This window comes from Lonchura striata, chromosome 5 (assembly GCF_050655825.1).
Source record: "Lonchura striata isolate lonStrDom1 chromosome 5, ASM5065582v1, whole genome shotgun sequence".
Classification (NCBI taxonomy): Eukaryota; Metazoa; Chordata; class Aves; order Passeriformes; family Estrildidae; genus Lonchura; species Lonchura striata.
Window position 1 is genome coordinate 57,771,152 of NC_140707.1, and position 18,238 is coordinate 57,789,389.

The following is an 18,238-nucleotide window of genomic DNA, read 5'->3' on the forward strand; positions in this document are numbered from 1 at the left end:
GTAACAAAAGTTTGTATCTTTTTGTTTTTTCAAGTGCTGAGTATGTTACAGCATAGGAGCTCAGTATAACAGAGGCATCAGCACCAGTTTAGTTAACTGTGATATTTAAGACTACCTGGCATTCTCTACTGCAGTAGATGAGGATGCAAGTTTTTCTTCCAAAATCAAAACTTTTTTTCTTAGCTTGACCTCTCTGTCTTCTGCAGCTAAAGCTTCTCTGGTGTACGAGTCTTCCATTTCTAAAAGGTGATTCCGCAGCCTCTCCAGTTCCTGATTTAGGCGCTGCTCCTTCTCATGCAAATGCTGTACCTGTGTAGAACATACCTTAAGTTGCTTGGACTACCACTTCGTACAAAAAAAGATTAAGCAAAAAATGTAACACATATCCATTAAAGCACACTGCAAGTGTATTAATTTTAAGTGCTTTTAACAAGTGATTGCTACTAAAATAATCAAAAAATATTACAGATGCAATTTCTTATTCTTTTTTCATTTATTTCTTGCAACTATGAATTATTTGGTGGTACCTCACTCTGCAGGGCACTGCTCTCCATTTGCTTCTGTTTGAGTGCTACCATGACTTGGTCTCTCTCTTGCTGAAAAGTAACAGCCTTTTCCTGCATTGATTTAACTTCATTTAACAGCTGATTCAATTCTCCTGTCTTGCCCTGTTGGAAACATAAACAAGTATTTCAAACATGGCCAATAATTTTACCAGAGGCATAGTCTTTGCCAGGAAGAGTGTAAAGATGCCACTGATCTAACAAGGAAATGGGCAGGACATCTATAGCCTTGCAGCACAGAAAACAGAAACATATCCAGGAAGAATATTATTTTGAAATTGTCTAGTTTGACAAGATAGTTGTAAGTATGAACTTACATACCTGTTCTTTGTCTTTCAATAGCTTCTCAAAAGCAAGAGCTTTTTCCTTCATTGAGTGAGACTCAAACTCTTTCTCTTTCAGCATCATTGAAAATTGCATATTAGTCTCCTGAAGTGCACGGAATTCTGTTTCTTTTTCCCTGCACCTTGCAACTATTGTTTCATTTTCTTCTTTCAGTTTTCGAATATCCATTTCTAAAATTAAATTTCTTTCTTTTAGATTAGTTACAGCTTGCTTCAAAAGCTCATTTTCATTTTCTTTGTTACTAAGATTTTCACTCACAGAAAGTAACTGATCACTTTTAGATTTAATTAATATATCTTTTTCCCTTAGTGACTTCTGTAACACATCATGTTTTTCTTTGATCTGCCTCATCTCTGATTCAGTCCCTTCTTGACTCTTTCTTTCAATCTCTGATGCTGTAGCAACAGAATCAGATAATCGCTGATTGTTTTCCTGAAGAATCCTGATAGTTGAATCTTTTTCTTGTAACCTTTTTTTCAGTTGTTCCAACTCATTTTGAAGGAGTTTACACTCCTCACTGAGTACTTCAGGAGGAGTGCATTGAACACCTGAAAGCTGTGAAACGGTGGCAGCTGTTGCCATGGATGGTGTTACCAAATCCAGTTTACTCAGGAGAAGATCCTTAGTGTTATAAAGCTGTCCTATGCTGTGTTGAACTTGTGCCAATTCCTGACTAAAACTTTTCAGCTTTTTCTCATTCTGTTCATAACTCTGAATCAAGCCATTATAATCTACCTGCAGTCTTGAAGTACTATCGCTTTCAACTGAAATTTGTGCTTGCAGCTTGTGCAACTCTTCTTGGAGGTGAGCTGACTCATGCTGCATGTTCTGGACCGTGGTTATTACTTGTTGTTTCCACTCTTCCATTTTCTTGACTTGCTGTTTTAGTTTATCACGCTCTTGGAGAAGTTCCTCAAACTGGTTACTGTTCACACCCCCTGCCCCATTATCAGCACCTGTACTGGATGTCTGCAAGACAGTCAGTAAGGTTTGGCATTTTTGACTTAGGGCATCTATTTCAATATCTTTTTCTCGAATGATACGGGATAGATTCTGAATAGTTTCTCTAGACATGTCTTGACTGCTGTTTTCAGACCTATTGGATAACCTGCGGTTCTCCTCTTGCAACCTCACCAAAGCTGCTTCTTTAGCAGCGACCATGTCCATGATATTACGATACTCTGTTTTTAACTGACTGTTTTCCCTTGTCTTTTCACTTAGAACTGCCAGTACTTGCTCTCTTTCCAGAACATAAGCTTGCAGCTGCTGCTGAAGGGAAAGAACATCCTGCCTGTAGGAAGCTGAGGAAACTCTAGCATTAAGAGCTTGTATTTCTAAATCCTTCTCTTGAATGATCCGAGTAAGTTTACCAACTTCATCCTTAGACAACTGATCAATCTGCTGACTTAGAGAAACATTCTTTTCATTTAATAGCTTAATCTCCATCTCCCTTTCCTTGATACCTTTCACCAGTCTTTCAATTTCAGCTTTAGATAAGTCATGCTTTTCATTTCCATTTTCTCCATTAAGAGTCTGAACTTTGGTTTCCTGAAAAAGATCAGAAGAATAAGTCTGAATAATCTGTCTCTCTTTGTGCAACTGAGTTTTAATTTGTTCAATTGTTTTCTGCAAATTTTTAATTTCCTCATCTTTTTCTAAAAAGAGTCTTTCATGTGTGACATTCATTTGCTCACATTGCAGTTTGGACTCGTCTATTTCCTTTCGCTGCTCCTGCAGGGACTGCTGAAGTTTCACTGTTGCTTGATTCTGATCCTCTATTGTTTTTTTGTGAACTTTTATTTCTTCTTCAAGATTATTCTTTATTACTTTTAACTGTGTTACCTCACTTTCAAGTTCAATAATAATATCTAAAGTTTTGGGCTCAACCACAGGTGTAGATCTACTTTGCTGATCCTTAAGCCGTTCGATTTCTTCTTTCAAATGATTATTTTCTTCCTTCATGACTGCAAGACTTCTGTCTTTTTCCTCCATGCTCTGTTTCAAGACATCCTGCTTTTTTGAAATTTTCATATATTCCTCAAGTTCCTGCTTCACCTGTAAGGCTTGATTTTTGTATTTTTCAATGAATACCTCTTTCTCTTTTATGAGATCTGTCAACTGCTTTTGTCCTCCTAAGCTAGTAGTCAACATCTCTTTTGTTTCTTGATGGTCAGCTTCCATCTGCTCAATGGTCTTTTTAAGTTCAGCAAGCTTAAAGTCTTTCTCTTGATGAAGCTTAACCAGGCGTTCATGTTCAAGCTGCAATGCAGTGGTATCCATACTACGTGTGTTTGATAACTCCTCAATAGTTTGCTTATATTTATGTGCTTGTTCCAAAAGCCTCTTCTCTGTCTCGTTTAATTCACTCTCTAACTGCCTTTTTTCCATTTTCAAAGCCTCCACAAGAGTGTCTTTTTCCAAATAAACTTTCTTTTTCTCAGAAATGGCATCACTTAACTCCTGTTTTAGTTCTTCAATGGCTGCTATCAGCTTTCCATTTTCTGTTCTGAGATCAGACAGAGATTTCTGTAGATCTTCATTTATTTGTTTGTTTTTTGAAACATCATTCTGTAGTTTTGCAATTTCTGCTTCTCTTTCTTTCAGAATCAGATCTTGACAAGTGTAGCTAGATTCCTCATTACTTTTTTCTGTTAACTTGCTCAAGGATACATGAAGTTCCTCCTCTCTTTCTTTTAGTCTCTGCTGCAAATCTCCAATTTCTTTTTTACTATGTGAATTACAGTCCTGGGCTTGCCTTAATTGTTCCTGAAGATCTTTAATATTGTCTTGTAGCTGCTGCTTAGTTACATGCAAATCATTAAGTGCATATGAACAGTGGCTTAGTTTTTCTTTCTGACTATCTAACTCTTTAATAGTTTTCATCTTCTCAGTTTCTAATTCTGATACTTTCTTTCTTTCACAATCTATGTCAAGTTTCAGCTGTTTGATGATACTATCAGTTTCTGCGTGTTGCTTTGACAGCTGCTCTTTCAGTGTAATCATATGCTGGAAATTAACAAAAAACAGAATTCATCAGGGTAGCAAAATGAGCTTCACTATGCATTTCACTTCTATCCTCTAAACAATCAAAAAATGAGAGGAAAAAACGTTTCTTAGTTGCCAACATAAGTTGGCAAGTAGGATCAACTAATCAATGTTAAATTAATTAAAACCAAATATAATATAAGGACAGATTACATTTCACTACGAAAAAAAAAAAAAGGAAAACCATCCCTAAAAGAACCTTAACTACCTAAATAAAGAAATAAAGAGACCTACTTAAAAAAAGAACTGTCAGAATTTGTCAAGACATTTGTAATTCAGCGAACATCCATTGTTTAAAAAAGGATGGCATTACATTTAAATTATCTGTATATTCTATTTTCAACTTTTGTTTCAGCTTTGGATTCCTTTCATAGGTTATTCATGGGTAAATCAATAATTGAAAACACATGACTTGCAACTCAAATTTACAGGTCAAATATACTGTAACTCTGACAAAAAATTCTAATTGGTGACTTCGTTACTCCATTAATGCTCACATTACAAAGAACTTGCAATAAAGTAACTTAAATATTCAACATAATTAAAAATTATAAAATAAAAAGTTTCAAAAATCATTGTAGTGCATACTATCATAAGACATCTCAGATTATTACCAGGATAAATTTCATCAGAAATGTTGCAATGAAAAATCAGGGACTATTTAACTGGACTTCGTAAAGTAACATCTCTTATTGATAGCTGACATGCTGTATTACTTCTTTGTCTATAACAAGTGGGTTTTACTTGCACCCATGAATTTCACATTGAGATGGTAAATATAGAGAAATACCGGCCCCAAGTATTTGTTTTTAGGCCTCAAAAGATAAATTATATTTCCCTGCTATCTATGCTTCAAAGATCAACTTGAAAGTCAAACACAAGGACAGAATTCAAAACATTTATTCAGCAGTTCAATAATTACTTGTAGTATTTATTACCTGAGTAGCTTCTTGATTCTGCTTGTCTAGTTCTTCCAACTCTGCTATTAATGTTTCTCTTTCAGCAACACTTTCATCTAATTCCTGTTCTTTCCTTTCCAAATCTTGTCTTAACTGATTTATTTCTGAATTCTGATCCTCCGTATTCGAAGAAATAATATTCTCATGTTTATGTTGTGCACTTGTCAGTTCCTTCTCAAGTCCCTCAAAATAAAAAAAGAAATTGTAAATATCAGGCTTTATCTAATTACATTAGAATCTCTAAGCCTACATAAATACTACCCCAGTTAAAAATTCTTTGCTGGGAAGTATTTCTTTCTACCATTCATACATACATTTATTTCTTCATCACCTGGTTTAGGAGTGCAGTTATAAACTTCTGCACAAAAATCCATGGTATGGTAATAAACGATATCCACCTCAGGGGTATGAACTGACAGCTGGGATAAACTATTGTAATTGCAAGAGTCACCCTAAACATGGCAGGCTGCATGGTGAGACAGAAGTTTTAATCAAGGGCATCTAAATAACATCATTATGAACAATGCTGTGGGAACTCCTGAATGCACGCAAAACACAGAAAACTCAGTTGAAAAACACTACTGGATACAAAGTAACATAAACCAAATCTCTCAAGTCTGAGAGTTCATAAGGGACCAGGACAACACCACCAAAAACTAAAGGTGTGATATGCTCCACTGCTTCACTTAGTCAGTAAGATGGAATGCAGTATTATTATGAGTACTACACAGTACTCATATACTCATATATATAAGAAAAATATTTTACACTGGTAAGTGCCAAAACTGAAACATGCTAAAGCAGAAGTGAAAAATTACATATTTTAGAGAATGTACTCTTAGTACTTTGAAAATCTATGTTACAGCTTTCTAGGTAACAATGAGATAGGTGGAATTTGAATGGTTTTCCTAATAGAATATACTGCGGTGTTTCACAAGTAAAAATGTATTGTTTCTATAAATTCCACATATAATTACAGAATTAAACTACAATTATTTCCTTCTAAATGACAATGTTATATGTAGAAATGCAAATGTTAAAAAAACCCCCAAAAAACCAACAAGCCACCAAAATGTGTTTTCCATCAGTTACTATTGTTATGAACCTTTTTGTTGGCTTAATTTAGAAATTGCTTTACCTGATTTAAATTGGAAAGTCTTGCTATTTCATTTTCTGCTTCTATAAAGGAAAATGAAATCAAATAGATAATTTAAAATTTTTCAAACAACAATAAAACAAAAACATTCTCCCGTCTTGCCCAAATAGAACTCCGCTGCTCCAATGAGAATAGTTTCACAGCACTTTGTGATGACACACATCAGTGTCATAAAAGACTCAAACATACCATCAGTCACCACCTCAAAGCAAAGTATTACTTTCACAACTCATCCCACATTAGGCAGACTTTGGCACTAGAGTTTATGATTATGAAATATTAAAATATTTTCCACCTACAGGTATGTTTCTTAAACAGGTATGTTAGTGTTTCCTTAAGAAGATATTAACAACTGAGTACATTCATACACACACATAAAAATGTATTTTTTGAATTTAAACAAACAACTTCTACTGAGGCTTACTTACTTTTAAAGAAAAAAACCTCTACCAAACAGTTGGCAGACATGATTACTTCCCTAATCAGAAACCCCTATGATAACCATGCTAGTCCCAACAACATTCTCTTTTCTGCTTCACCTAACTTCAACTGATAACACTTTTCTAAAACAGCAATACTTTAAAGGTACATATTCTCATATTCAATTTTAAATTCATAAAATAAATTTTGAGTTTTAAAAGTGAAAACCTGTGAAAATATACTAAAAATAAAAAATAATATTTAAAAAATCATAATCTTAGTACCTAACAATGCTTGCTGTAGGCTGACAACATCTTCTGGTAGTGATGTCTTTGACTGGAGCTGCTTCTCTTCTTTCTGGAGAGCATCTTGTTCTGTCACAGATCTTTGAAGCACATTAAAGTCAGATTTAAGCTTTTCATAATCTTGTGCTATCTGGATTTTTTCCAGCTTTGCAAATTCTTGCTCTTTCAGAAGATTTTTGTTTTCTGCTTTAGCAGCAGACAATTTGTGATTTAATTTTCTTATTTCATCTTCTAGGTCCTTTACAACCTGCAACTCTTCCACCTGTCCTCCACCTAGACTCTCAGTTTTTTTTTTCTGTTCAGTAACTTTAGAGTCATCCACAGCATCAGTGCTCACACCATCTAAAAGACAAGAGATTATTTGTAATATTAACCAAAACCATCACTCTAGATCTTCTCTTCTTTCACCTCTTCTCCTGACAGAGGGAGATAGACTAAAACAAAGACATGGTCATCATCAACAGAAAGCTTGGTTCAAAAGGTTTAACACTTGAAGCTGTGCTATACATATTACTGGTATGACAAGGAGCTTTTTGAATACTTTCACATGCCTGGCTCAAAATAATTTTAAATATAAATGTAGCAACATTTTGCTTGCAATTTAATTAGAATATACTCGATCCCCACCTCTCTTGGTGAGGAGATGACAGTCTAATTTATCAGGATTTGGAATCTCTCAATTTTCCAAGAATAATTAATCAAATCCCATTTAATTCAGATTGATGCAAAATCCATTTATAATTTAATTAATTACGTTTCAAAGGTTTGCCAAATAGTTGTTATAGGGAAAAATTTGTTCCAAATAATTTGCTGAATGATGCACAAAGGTTTTCAACTGAAGAAAAATATTTTTCAGAATTAACCTTTTTATTGATCCATCATACTGTCACAGTATAGTGATATTCATATTTCTGTACAATTGTCTATAATTGCCAGATAAATTGGAGACTACAAAAAGGCATCATTAGAAGAGTGCAGGAAAAAAAGTTAAATGAAAGTACACTGCTTTTGAATTCACTTCTGTGTCAGCTCAAACACTTGACACTGCCCTAGTCCCTATTATGTTATCAGATAGAATGAACAAAATAAAAATATAAAATACTCCAGTTCTTCAAAAGCCACAAGCAGTATTTATTTTGCAGATACGTGGTAATGTAAAAGATAGGAGACTTTTGCCTTCTACTTCCTTAAATTAGTCCTGCTGGTGTATGTGAACTGAAAAAACATTTTAACAGGTATCTGAGCTTAAGGAATAAATTCCCTATCAGTACTACCTTTAAAGTTAGAGAAGCTGTAAAAATAATCTTCCCTTCTTTTCAAGAAGGAAATAGATCTCTTGTTCCAAAAGAGAGTATATACTCTCTAGAAGTCCAAGTAAATATAGAGGTAAATATAGAGATCTATAGGAAAGAAGCCTCTCAAGAAGACCTAACTTTGCACCTCTCTTGTACAAAGAAGCCTCTCAAGGAGGACTAACTGACATGACTATTTTTAGGGAGGATGAAATACTTACAAGGCAACAAATAGTTACATGTGTGAACGACTGAGCTTCTACATTGAAGTTATGCCACGCACTAAGGTGTGGTCCTTATATCAGTCATAGAATCACAGCATAATTTGGCTTGGAAGGGTCTTTAGAATGTTTAAAGGCTCTTCCACCATCATGGACAGGAATGCCACTCACTAGGATCTGGTTGCTCAACTGCTATCCAATCTGGCCACAAACATTTCTAGAAATGGGGTATCCACAAATTCTCTGAGCAACTTGTTCCAGTATCTCACCAGCCAACCTTTGAGCTTTTGTCAAATAACTCAATTGACACATAGCACTTCTCAAAAAAGTTATTTTTTGTCCTGTTACTTTCTCATCTTCAATTCAGTATGTCTTATCCCTACCTATATTCAGTTTAAGTGAAAAAAACAATCCAGAAAGCACAAAATTCAGAGCACAACAATTGGCTGGAAATTTATGGAAAATGACCTTCCAGACTGATACATGCCACAGATGAAATGGTATCATTCCAGTGCTCAAGCCAACCAGAGTGAATAAAAGATGCAGGACACGTTTCTTAAACATGAAACTGAACTGAAATTGAAACTCAAATTCTAAACATTGTGTATTTGATATATGTTGTATTGCTAAATGCATATTCAACATTTTAACTCAAATTCACTCTGCATAATATAAAACAGAAAGCATGTGGTAACAGAGACCTTGCTGTAACCGATTCTCAAGTTCTTCAATTCGCTCTTCATATTCACGCAGCTCTTCCCGGTGTCGCCGACTTATCTCTACTAACTTCTGTCTGTGGGCATCCTGCAGCACTGACAGCTCATGCTGATGTTCATCTATTTCTTGACTTAAACTCTGTTTGAGCTCCTAAAAATATCATTAGAAAAACAAAATGCAAAATACAGCACAGCATCTTCTTATGTAAGAAATAATACAAGAGAAAGAAAATAAGTTTTCCCCAGTCTAATTAAAAGATTTATTGATGGATTTCTCACAGAAGTCAAGTTTCTTGATTTTTGATGACTGGGATTTTTTAAATGTGTGGAAAGAAATTCCTTTAAAAAATGTGTTTACACAAGTAGTATGCTCTACACAACAACATATATTAAACCAATGTAGAGCAATTATAAGTCTTACATACAAAGTGGATACACTAGAATGCATTTTTATTAACTTTCTAGGAGGACATGTAAAACCCGTATTTTGCACCTTCAAAAAAAAAGGCAACATGTTTCTGAGAAGGGAGAAATTTTTCAGTGTATCTAAAATAATCTCATAACTCATCACCAGCTTCACAAAGTGATTTGCCCTTGTAAGTACTAATGTCACTATTTCAAGCTAACAGAATGTAATATTCAAATCATACAAACACCCTTTCTCAGAGTAACTGTTTTTAAATATTGTACTGCTAACTGAAGTGTTGCTATGCTACTACATGCCCCCGTGCATTTTTAATAATGTTATAATAGTGCTAGTTAAAATATTTACAAGTCATGTGACCATATGCAAAACCATGAAGAGTAAAGCACAAGAAGACAATTTTGTCATCTTACCTTAACAACATTTTGTAGCTTGCATATTTCACTTTGTTCAGCATCATGTGTGCCTTGCACTTTGGAAGACTAAAAAAACGCAAACCACATATCCATATGAAAATTGTGATAAACAGATGTATTTTTTATCTAAGTAGTTTGTCTGTTGATACTCAAAAGTGGAAAACAACACAGCTAACATGAAGCAAAATAAAAATCCACATTAATTTTCATTAAAAAAATACATTTTAATGGAAACATTTTAATTTTTCATGGATTTTTATTATTACATTACTACATACAATGGGCAAAAGTTTGGAGTGAGGGTGTTATTGCTCATAGTAAGACAACAGGATTGCTTAGTTTTGAGTATTTTCACATGGGAAAAGTATACCTCTGAAATCAGGCTACACCTGAAGAATGGTAACTCACATCAACAGCAGCTTGAAAGATTATATCAATTTCTGTCTCAACAGACAATGAATTATAACTGACATACGAAGGACTGAGAGAAAAGAAAGTATAAAAGCATGCAACTATCCATTACTTTGAACATTACTGTGCTATCAATAAAAATCAGTAACATAATCAAGAGGAAGGGAAGTATTTTTTTGAAAGGCTGAACAAAATCGAAACCCTAAAGTAGCATTCTAGGTGAATGTTCATAAAATCCTTTACCTAACTTGACAAATCATGCATAAAAGCATCACAAAAAAGCATTTGGAAGTTAGTCACTGAATGTGTCCTTAGTGATGTGACAGCACAAAAGGTTTCAGCTTTTCCATAACAACATGTTGCTTCTAGAAATTTTTCTTCATGAACTTTCAAAAAATCCATCAAATGCAATGATAACAGTAATTTGCAGGGGAGAGGGAAGGGCAATGTAGAAGAGAAACCACTCACCACTGCAATCTGCTTCCAGTGGTCAACCTCTGATTCAAGCCTGGAAACTTCATTGGACAATCTATTTATTTCTTGTTGGGACCAGATTATATCTCCAAAATCCATATCATCTCCTTCAAAACCTGAGGAATGTCTGACCTTGGGAACATAGGAGGCTGATGAAGTGGCTGCTGGCAAAACACCAGCTCCCAGCTGAGCAGTCTGAGCAGCTGTCTGTACTTTCTGCAGTTGTTCCTGTAGTGCATTCTGTCTGGCTTTCAGATGGCTGATTTCCACCTGGATATACAAAATAAAATGCATTGTCTGAATAAGAAGAATATCAAAATACACTCTACCCTTTGTGGCCTTATGAAATGTGAACCAAACAACATCCCCAGCATAAATAACTGATCACTTCTACTAAAAAAAAGAAAAAAACTCCAAACATTCTCATAATGGAGAAAAAAAACACCTTAGCTCAAGTGTTATAAAGTACCTCAGATAAAGACACAGGGGTTTTTTTTAGCAGTAAAGTACACAAGCAGTACAGCAATATCCAGGCTAACCAATTATATAAAAAATTTAAATATATAAGAGGGTATTCCGATATGAAAGTTAAGCAACATATGATGATTTTCTAGTTATTTTTATTACATTTTATTTCTTTTATGCTTAGCAACTCAATGTAGTGAAAAATTATTTACAAAAAAGTGAAATTAGCTGCACATAATTTTGTTTGTAACAACTCTGTTATTGTATTTAACAAGCAGAATTTCAGACATCTCATAGTTCCACTTCCTCTAGTTCCCACATGAATTTGTGAACAAAGCAGAAATGAAACTCTTTTTTGTGCAAATCTCAGCATACTGCCAACTTTCTTCATTTAGGTCTATGAAATCTCATACAACAGGCTACAATGCTGATGCTTCCATCACAAAGGGACATTTCCCGAATTTTGAAAGCTAGCTCTGTGCTCTTTAATTGTATATTGTTAAGATAAACAATGATACCTAATCGTTAAAATAAATAATGATACCTAATGACAAAATAATTGCTTCAAATGGGAATTTGTTCCTGTTGCCTTCTTTTAAAGTAACTATATCAGAAATACAAAGCAGTAGAGTGTCTGCTTCTCACAGTGATCCCAGAAATAACAGAAATTCTGACAGCTGCATGACATTCCCAGAGCATTTTCTCTTGTCTCAACTATCTCCTGGCAGCTTGGCTTACATTACACAATTTGATGAAATATGTCTTAGTCTACATTAACAAACCCAGAAGCCATAGCTGTGACCAGTATTTCCACTGGAAGAGAACAGACACTAAATCAAAGGCATTAAACAGCACAACAGGTAAGTTTATTGGACATACTTACTGAGAAATTTTACTCTGTGTCCTACCTCTTTCTGTTGAAGCTGATTGCGGTACTCGATAGACAACTGCTTTATCTGCAGCTCTGCTGCTTCATGCTTTTCTTCTAAGTCACTACAGACTTTTTTCAGTCTATCATTCTAGCAGAAATGAGAAATGAATGGTGGTAAACCCAGAATAGTCCTTAAAGAATCAGAAAAGCACAAAGCTACTGGACAGCAAAGAAATTAAATTGTACAGATTTCTCATGTTACTTCATTCGAAACACTAACAACGTGTGGGCCCAAAATCACAGTCATGTCCAAGCTTTCCATTTTTATATGGCATGACTCCAGCTCACTTCCAGAAAAAAGGGCTGTGACAACCAGAGATAAATGCCAAGAATTAAAAAAGTCAGGGCTGAATCACATCTTAGCAAGATCCACAGGCAGAAATTAAGAACAATCACAAAGCACAAACTGGAGCTCTCCAGTGTTTTCCCCGTGACCTCAGCCAAGAGCAGACGGCAAGAAACTAGAAGGAAAACATGCAGGAACAGTTATATCCCCAAAATAATATCTTAACTTCACAATACTCTTGAGGCTTGAAGGCATACATGAAAGTTGTTTATTTAAACACAGAGAAAGTCAAAAGACCAACAAGTCCTTTATAAGAGTGAAGAAAGTGACTTTCCATGACGGTACATGAGATTTTTAAGTGATTTTGGAGAGGCACGAGCACCCTATGTCAGAATGGCCAAACAACAGAGAGATAGAACAGAACCAGGGAAAACACCCACTCTGTTTAGAGCAAAGCCTACTGCTGCAGTCCAAGTCCACCTGACAGGGCAGGAACAGTCACAGTTAGCAAAAGATGAAAACTTGCAGCACATGCATACACCAATAAACATGTCTGACCCTAAGTAAAATGTTTATTCCTATGGCAGTTTGGCATAAAACCATTCATATTCTAATACCACAGTAACCCTTGTTTCTGGATTTACCCAAGGACAAAGAATTTCATTGCAGTATTTCAACTTCATACAAAACAAATCCTATGCACTGCTTTTACTTACAAAATAGTGATCAAAAATTTCTTACTTCAAACTTTTGTGCTGCATTAATACTTTCTATTTCTCTGAGTCTAGAATTGGACATATGGAGTTCTGTTGCTGCATCTGAAAGAAAGTGAAAATTTTCATTTTAATTACAATCCTTTCAATCTGTTAATACCAGTTATTAACACATATCTTACTTCAGACTACTTTCATGTTAATTCCTAGGTAAATATCAAAAGCTGCTTTCATCAGAACACTGTAAGAATTATTTTTCAGTCTTTCTATATCTAATTCACTCATATTTAGACTTTAAATCAAATCAAAACCCTAACAGATTAATATGGATTTAAGCTTTAAAGTAAGGGAGATAAAAATGTTTTATTCACTATTTTGTGTCCCTGAATCTGTTTCTCTTTTCAGACTTGTTCCTGACCTAAGAGTTGTGCGTTTCTCTCTAATGCAATGTGAAGTTTCAAAACAAGTATTAATTCCATTAAATATATGTAAGGGTGACTGAATTTTCAGAAAAAAACCCAAACCACCCACACCCAACAAAACATCAATCCCATAAGACTCATTGTCTCTAAAAAGGTGATACATTTACCATCCCAATTTATCCCATAGAAAAAGCATGTAATTCCAGATACATTTTAATGATCAACCATCCTCACGTTGATAATGTGTACTTCTCCTATGTCCCACCTTTAATGGACAGAAACACCACATATCCTTTTAGCAATGAAAAATCATCCTGAATTGACTATAAAGCAACCTTGACAATACTTCCAAAATTTGAAGTTAGTACAACTTCCAAGTAAATACTTAATTCAAAATTTCCCACTTGCTGTTTAAAACTGAGACAGCTCAAGCACTACAGAAAAAACAATCTACACATGAAAACTGCAAAATGGAAACGTGGAAGTCCATAATCCACGAACAACTGATGGGAGTCAAAACACTGAATATAAGGGATGATATTAAAACCTAGCAAAGTTTAACCAATTAGGAAATTTAAAAAACCCAGACTGTAAGGAAGTACTTGAAAAGTGTTGTTAAGGCCACATAGTATTTAAAGGATTTTACAGAAGAGTACTTGGATGGCACTAGATTTTTACACCCTGGAGTCTAGTCACCCATATGAATGTACTACCCTGAAATTTTTAGGAGACTGAAGTTGTTCACAGCAGTATCCAGCAGTGAAGTACATGGAAGTAACTACTAAATATCAGTACATCTCTCTTGCACAAACTCTGGCACCAATATGTGAGTTCACAATTTATCTTTCAAAAAAGGAAAACAAACACTCTAGACGACTGCACAGCTCAGGAAAATAACTCTCCAAACTAACCTACTGTAGATTTTTAAATTTAAAACATTCCTAAGTGAGTCTTTCAGAAAAGTTAAAAAAAATTTCACAGTTGTCAGAATTTTTCTCTTCTGAGCATTTACCTGTGAACCAAAAAGGCCATCCATATGAGACTCCTTATATCAGCTTTCCAACAAGGTTTATACAACATATGTTTCTATAATATTCTTTCACAATGCTTCATAGATGAGAGATTGTAAATTAAGTAGAATTGCTTAATTAAAGATTAAAGTAAATAGTCATTAAAGATGACTATTCAGAAATCTTAGCTGTACTTTGTAGTTTCTATTCTTGACATTGTTTTGAGAAAGCTAACTTTAAAAGTAATTTATAGTTACAAGATAGTAATACTAGGGATATTAATCTATTGATACTTATACACATTATACAACTGCTTTACTAGAGTTTTCTTCAAAAATTTGCAATCAAAAGTCATTATTAAAAATACGAAGAAAATACTATATTCTAGAACAGATTTACTATTGGTTTATAGAATATCTTACTCTGATGTCTGTTTTTTTTTTGTTCTAACATTCTGTTTTAAAGATAAATCGTTCTAGCCTCTAATCCTTATAAAGTGAGGGCCATGTTCTCCTACTTGGCTGTAGGGGAATTGTAGAACTTGGAAAGTTGTTCTGGGCACAAATGAAATATAAACAAAACAACGACAAACACTGAACCTTTGCCTCTGTGACACGTCAGACTTAGATCACACCAGTGACAAAACAACCTGCGTACTACAACTCTGCAGGTTTATGGAACCGGTGTAAAAGCAGCTCATTAACAGAGTTTAGATAAACTAAGCAAACAGAGAGGAAAAAGAGTGTTGACTGCTGTCATTCCGGAGCCACATAACACTCCACGGAATTCAGACACCTCTAAATAATAAGTATAAAACAGGTTCATCTCCTATTAGAGCCTGAGACTACATTTGCGTATTCTCCAGATTCTGAGCTCACAAGAGCGGAATAAAAACGCAAACAAAGGCAGCAAAGCCAGCAGCATTGGCGAAAGGCACCAAGCCGCCAGCAGCTCCCTCCGCCGGTGCGGCAGCGCAGGCCCCGCCGCTGCCGGCCTGGAGGAAGGGGCGGCAGCGCTCCCCGCGGAGCCAGGCCCACCCGAGCCCCCTTACCGCCCACTTCCTCCGCGCCTTCCAGCAGGATGTCCTTGGTGAAGCTGGAGATCTGCCCGGTGAGCGAGGACAGGCTGTCGCCCACCTGCCCCAGGGACTGGCCCAGCCCCGAGCCCAGCCCGCCCAGCCAGGACGCCATCGCGGCTCGGAGGGCTCCGGGCCTCGCTCGGCCCTGCCGGGCGGCCCTGCAGCGGCTCCGCGGCCAAGGGCCGCCCCCGCCTCCCTTCTCCTCGCTGCAGCGCTCGCGGCTCCTGCTCCGAGCTCAGCACGCCGCGCTCGGCAACTCGTCCGTCAAAGCCGCGCGCATCCTCCCGGCTCCTCCTGCCTTGTCCCGTCCCGTCCCGGCTCAGCGGCTCCTGCCGGCGGCTCCGGCCGCTGCCACCTCAGCGGCCGCCATGACACCCCTCCCAAGCGCCACCGAGGGCGGCTCGGGGCTAGAGCGCCGCCTCGCAGGCGGATATGGCGTGCGGGCGGCAGCGAGCGTGCCGGGACGGTGGCGGAGCGGCGGGCGGGGAGCGGCCGTGGCGGCGCCGTGTCATTGCCGGGAACTCGCCCGCCGGGATAGACCCGGGCCATTAGCACAACAGTGCTGTGCACGAGGTTTGTGTTTGAATACGGGTTCTCACAACACACACAAGATCCTGAAGCCCCGGCTGCTGTGGATGTACACGGAGTGCACAGGGAAGGGAAGGCTGAGGGGACCTGATGGATGTCTATTGGAATCTCAAGGAGCGGTGCCGAGAGGCCGCGTCCGGGCTCTTCCCGCTGGTGCCCAGCAACAGGACAAGAATTCTGCAGCGGGCAGAAGCTGACGCACGGGAAGATCCACCTGAATATCAGGAAAAACTTGTTTACTGTGCAGTGACTGCTCGCTGGAACAGATTGCCCAGAGAGGCTGTGGAGTGTCCCTCACTGGAGGTGCTCGGGAATCATCTGAATTCTGTGTCATGTGCTCTAGGACGACCCTGCTTGAGCAGGGAGGTTGGACCAGATGACCCACTGTAGAACCTTCCAACCTGACCCATTCCGTGATTTATTCCGTGCTTGTAGTTCCATTCAGAACCTCAAAACTACTCCAATTCAAAGTTCTTTTTGTTTTTTGATCAAGTGAGGTATTTAAACTTGGGACTACAACGAGTACTGCATTCTAACAGAAGAAGCACTTTTGTATCAATTAGAATGATAGTTATAAAAAATGCTGTTATAAATACAGGGAAATGTATTTATACATTTACATATGTATATATACATAATGTTGGAAATAAAATACAGGGCAGCTGGATCATTGCCCGTTTCAAATTGATAACTACATAAAAAGATGCGTAATTAAAGCACCACATGAACGGCAAAATGAAGCTGGAAGAGCATTTCACAGGTAAAATCTTTTTTAAAAGTCTGAGAATGCAGCCGGCACAAAACACAGGCTCTAGTTACAAGCTGGCAAACATTAGCAGACAGGGAACAACCTGCTTGTTGCTTCCCCAACAGGATCTTGCAGAGCTGGGTGAAGGGCTCACAGCTGGGCTGCAATGCTGTATTACCCTTCAGCTTTACTGGCCTTTGCCACTCACAGGCACCGCTAAAGCTGGGCATAGTATGTCGACCAGGAGTTTAGAAGTTAAAAGTTCTCCAATAAAGAATGTTTTCCCTTTTCATGGAATGGTCTTTCTATCAGGTTTATACCTGATTTCACCAGTATATTAATTTAATGGCATACTTGTCACCTTTATGATTATCCACGATAAAACCAATCATGCACTTCAAATCAGCTTCTGGCTTAAAAAAAAAAAAAGGTGCCAGAATTGTAGGAAGTACTAGTGCTGTGATATAGGATGAAATGTAGACATGTACCTTTATCAGTTTTATTAATTTGCACTATTGGGTTTAATGGAGATGAAAAGTTTACAATACTCAAAAGACCCCTTATCACTGGTTTAACAAAACCCATATGGGTCCTCATGACAGTAAAGATGTGTCATTTGGTGTTTGGCTAAATAGTTTTTATGGGAAATTCTACTAGCATTTTTTTAACTAAGATCATGGATGTCCTGCAGACATTTAAAATATTTAGGGATGATAAAAATGTGTTCTATGGTGGTTAATTTTATAATGCCAAGTAAGGCACGTAGTCAATAAAGTAGCAGAGAAGACTTTTTGTACCACTTTTTTAATTACTACTCTTGCAAAACTAGAAACTATTTAGCATTGCAAGTAATTTTTTTTAGCTCAATGACATCATCAACTGTTAGTAAGGGCACACAGAAATCATCTAGTATACTCTGTTTTGACTAAGCTACAAGATCAATGCATTTTGTCACAAAGAATGAGTATTCTTGCAGCAAAGTAGGAAACCGTAGCTTTAAAAATTAGAAAGTATACTATTTTTAAAGATGTAACATAAATATAATTGGCATTAACTTCCTTCCTTAACAGGAGTGTCTTTACACAACTTATGGAGTATCAATAGATGCAAAGACTCAGAGATGATGAAATGTCAGCAACAGAAAACTATTCCACAGCTCTGTCCAAATACCTCTGGTGCAAAGCCCACTGATACCAGGGATGAGATTTCAATGTCTGATGATTCCATGTCCAATCCACACATAAGGGAAA

The 18,238-nt window shown here is 36.9% G+C and overlaps 1 protein-coding gene across 2 annotated transcripts in view; it reads right to left on the reverse strand.

Annotated features, from left to right (window-relative positions):
- The window catches only part of TRIP11 (thyroid hormone receptor interactor 11), a 30,133-nt gene extending 12,015 nt beyond the window's left edge, over positions 1 to 18,118 (reverse strand). For both annotated transcript variants that reach the window (XM_021531946.4, XM_085582271.1), the window contains exons 1-12: positions 15,626 to 18,118; positions 13,171 to 13,247; positions 12,121 to 12,231; positions 10,742 to 11,017; positions 9,860 to 9,928; positions 9,008 to 9,173; positions 6,773 to 7,135; positions 6,051 to 6,091; positions 4,892 to 5,095; positions 885 to 3,914; positions 528 to 668; positions 116 to 309 (exon numbers count right to left, since the gene is read on the reverse strand). In XM_021531946.4, coding sequence (XP_021387621.3) covers positions 116 to 309; positions 528 to 668; positions 885 to 3,914; positions 4,892 to 5,095; positions 6,051 to 6,091; positions 6,773 to 7,135; positions 9,008 to 9,173; positions 9,860 to 9,928; positions 10,742 to 11,017; positions 12,121 to 12,231; positions 13,171 to 13,247; positions 15,626 to 15,764 — 4,811 coding nt within the window. In that variant the 5' untranslated portion in view covers positions 15,765 to 18,118. The remainder of the gene's footprint in view (positions 1 to 115; positions 310 to 527; positions 669 to 884; positions 3,915 to 4,891; positions 5,096 to 6,050; positions 6,092 to 6,772; positions 7,136 to 9,007; positions 9,174 to 9,859; positions 9,929 to 10,741; positions 11,018 to 12,120; positions 12,232 to 13,170; positions 13,248 to 15,625) is intronic.
- Between the last annotated feature and the right edge of the window lie 120 nt (positions 18,119 to 18,238).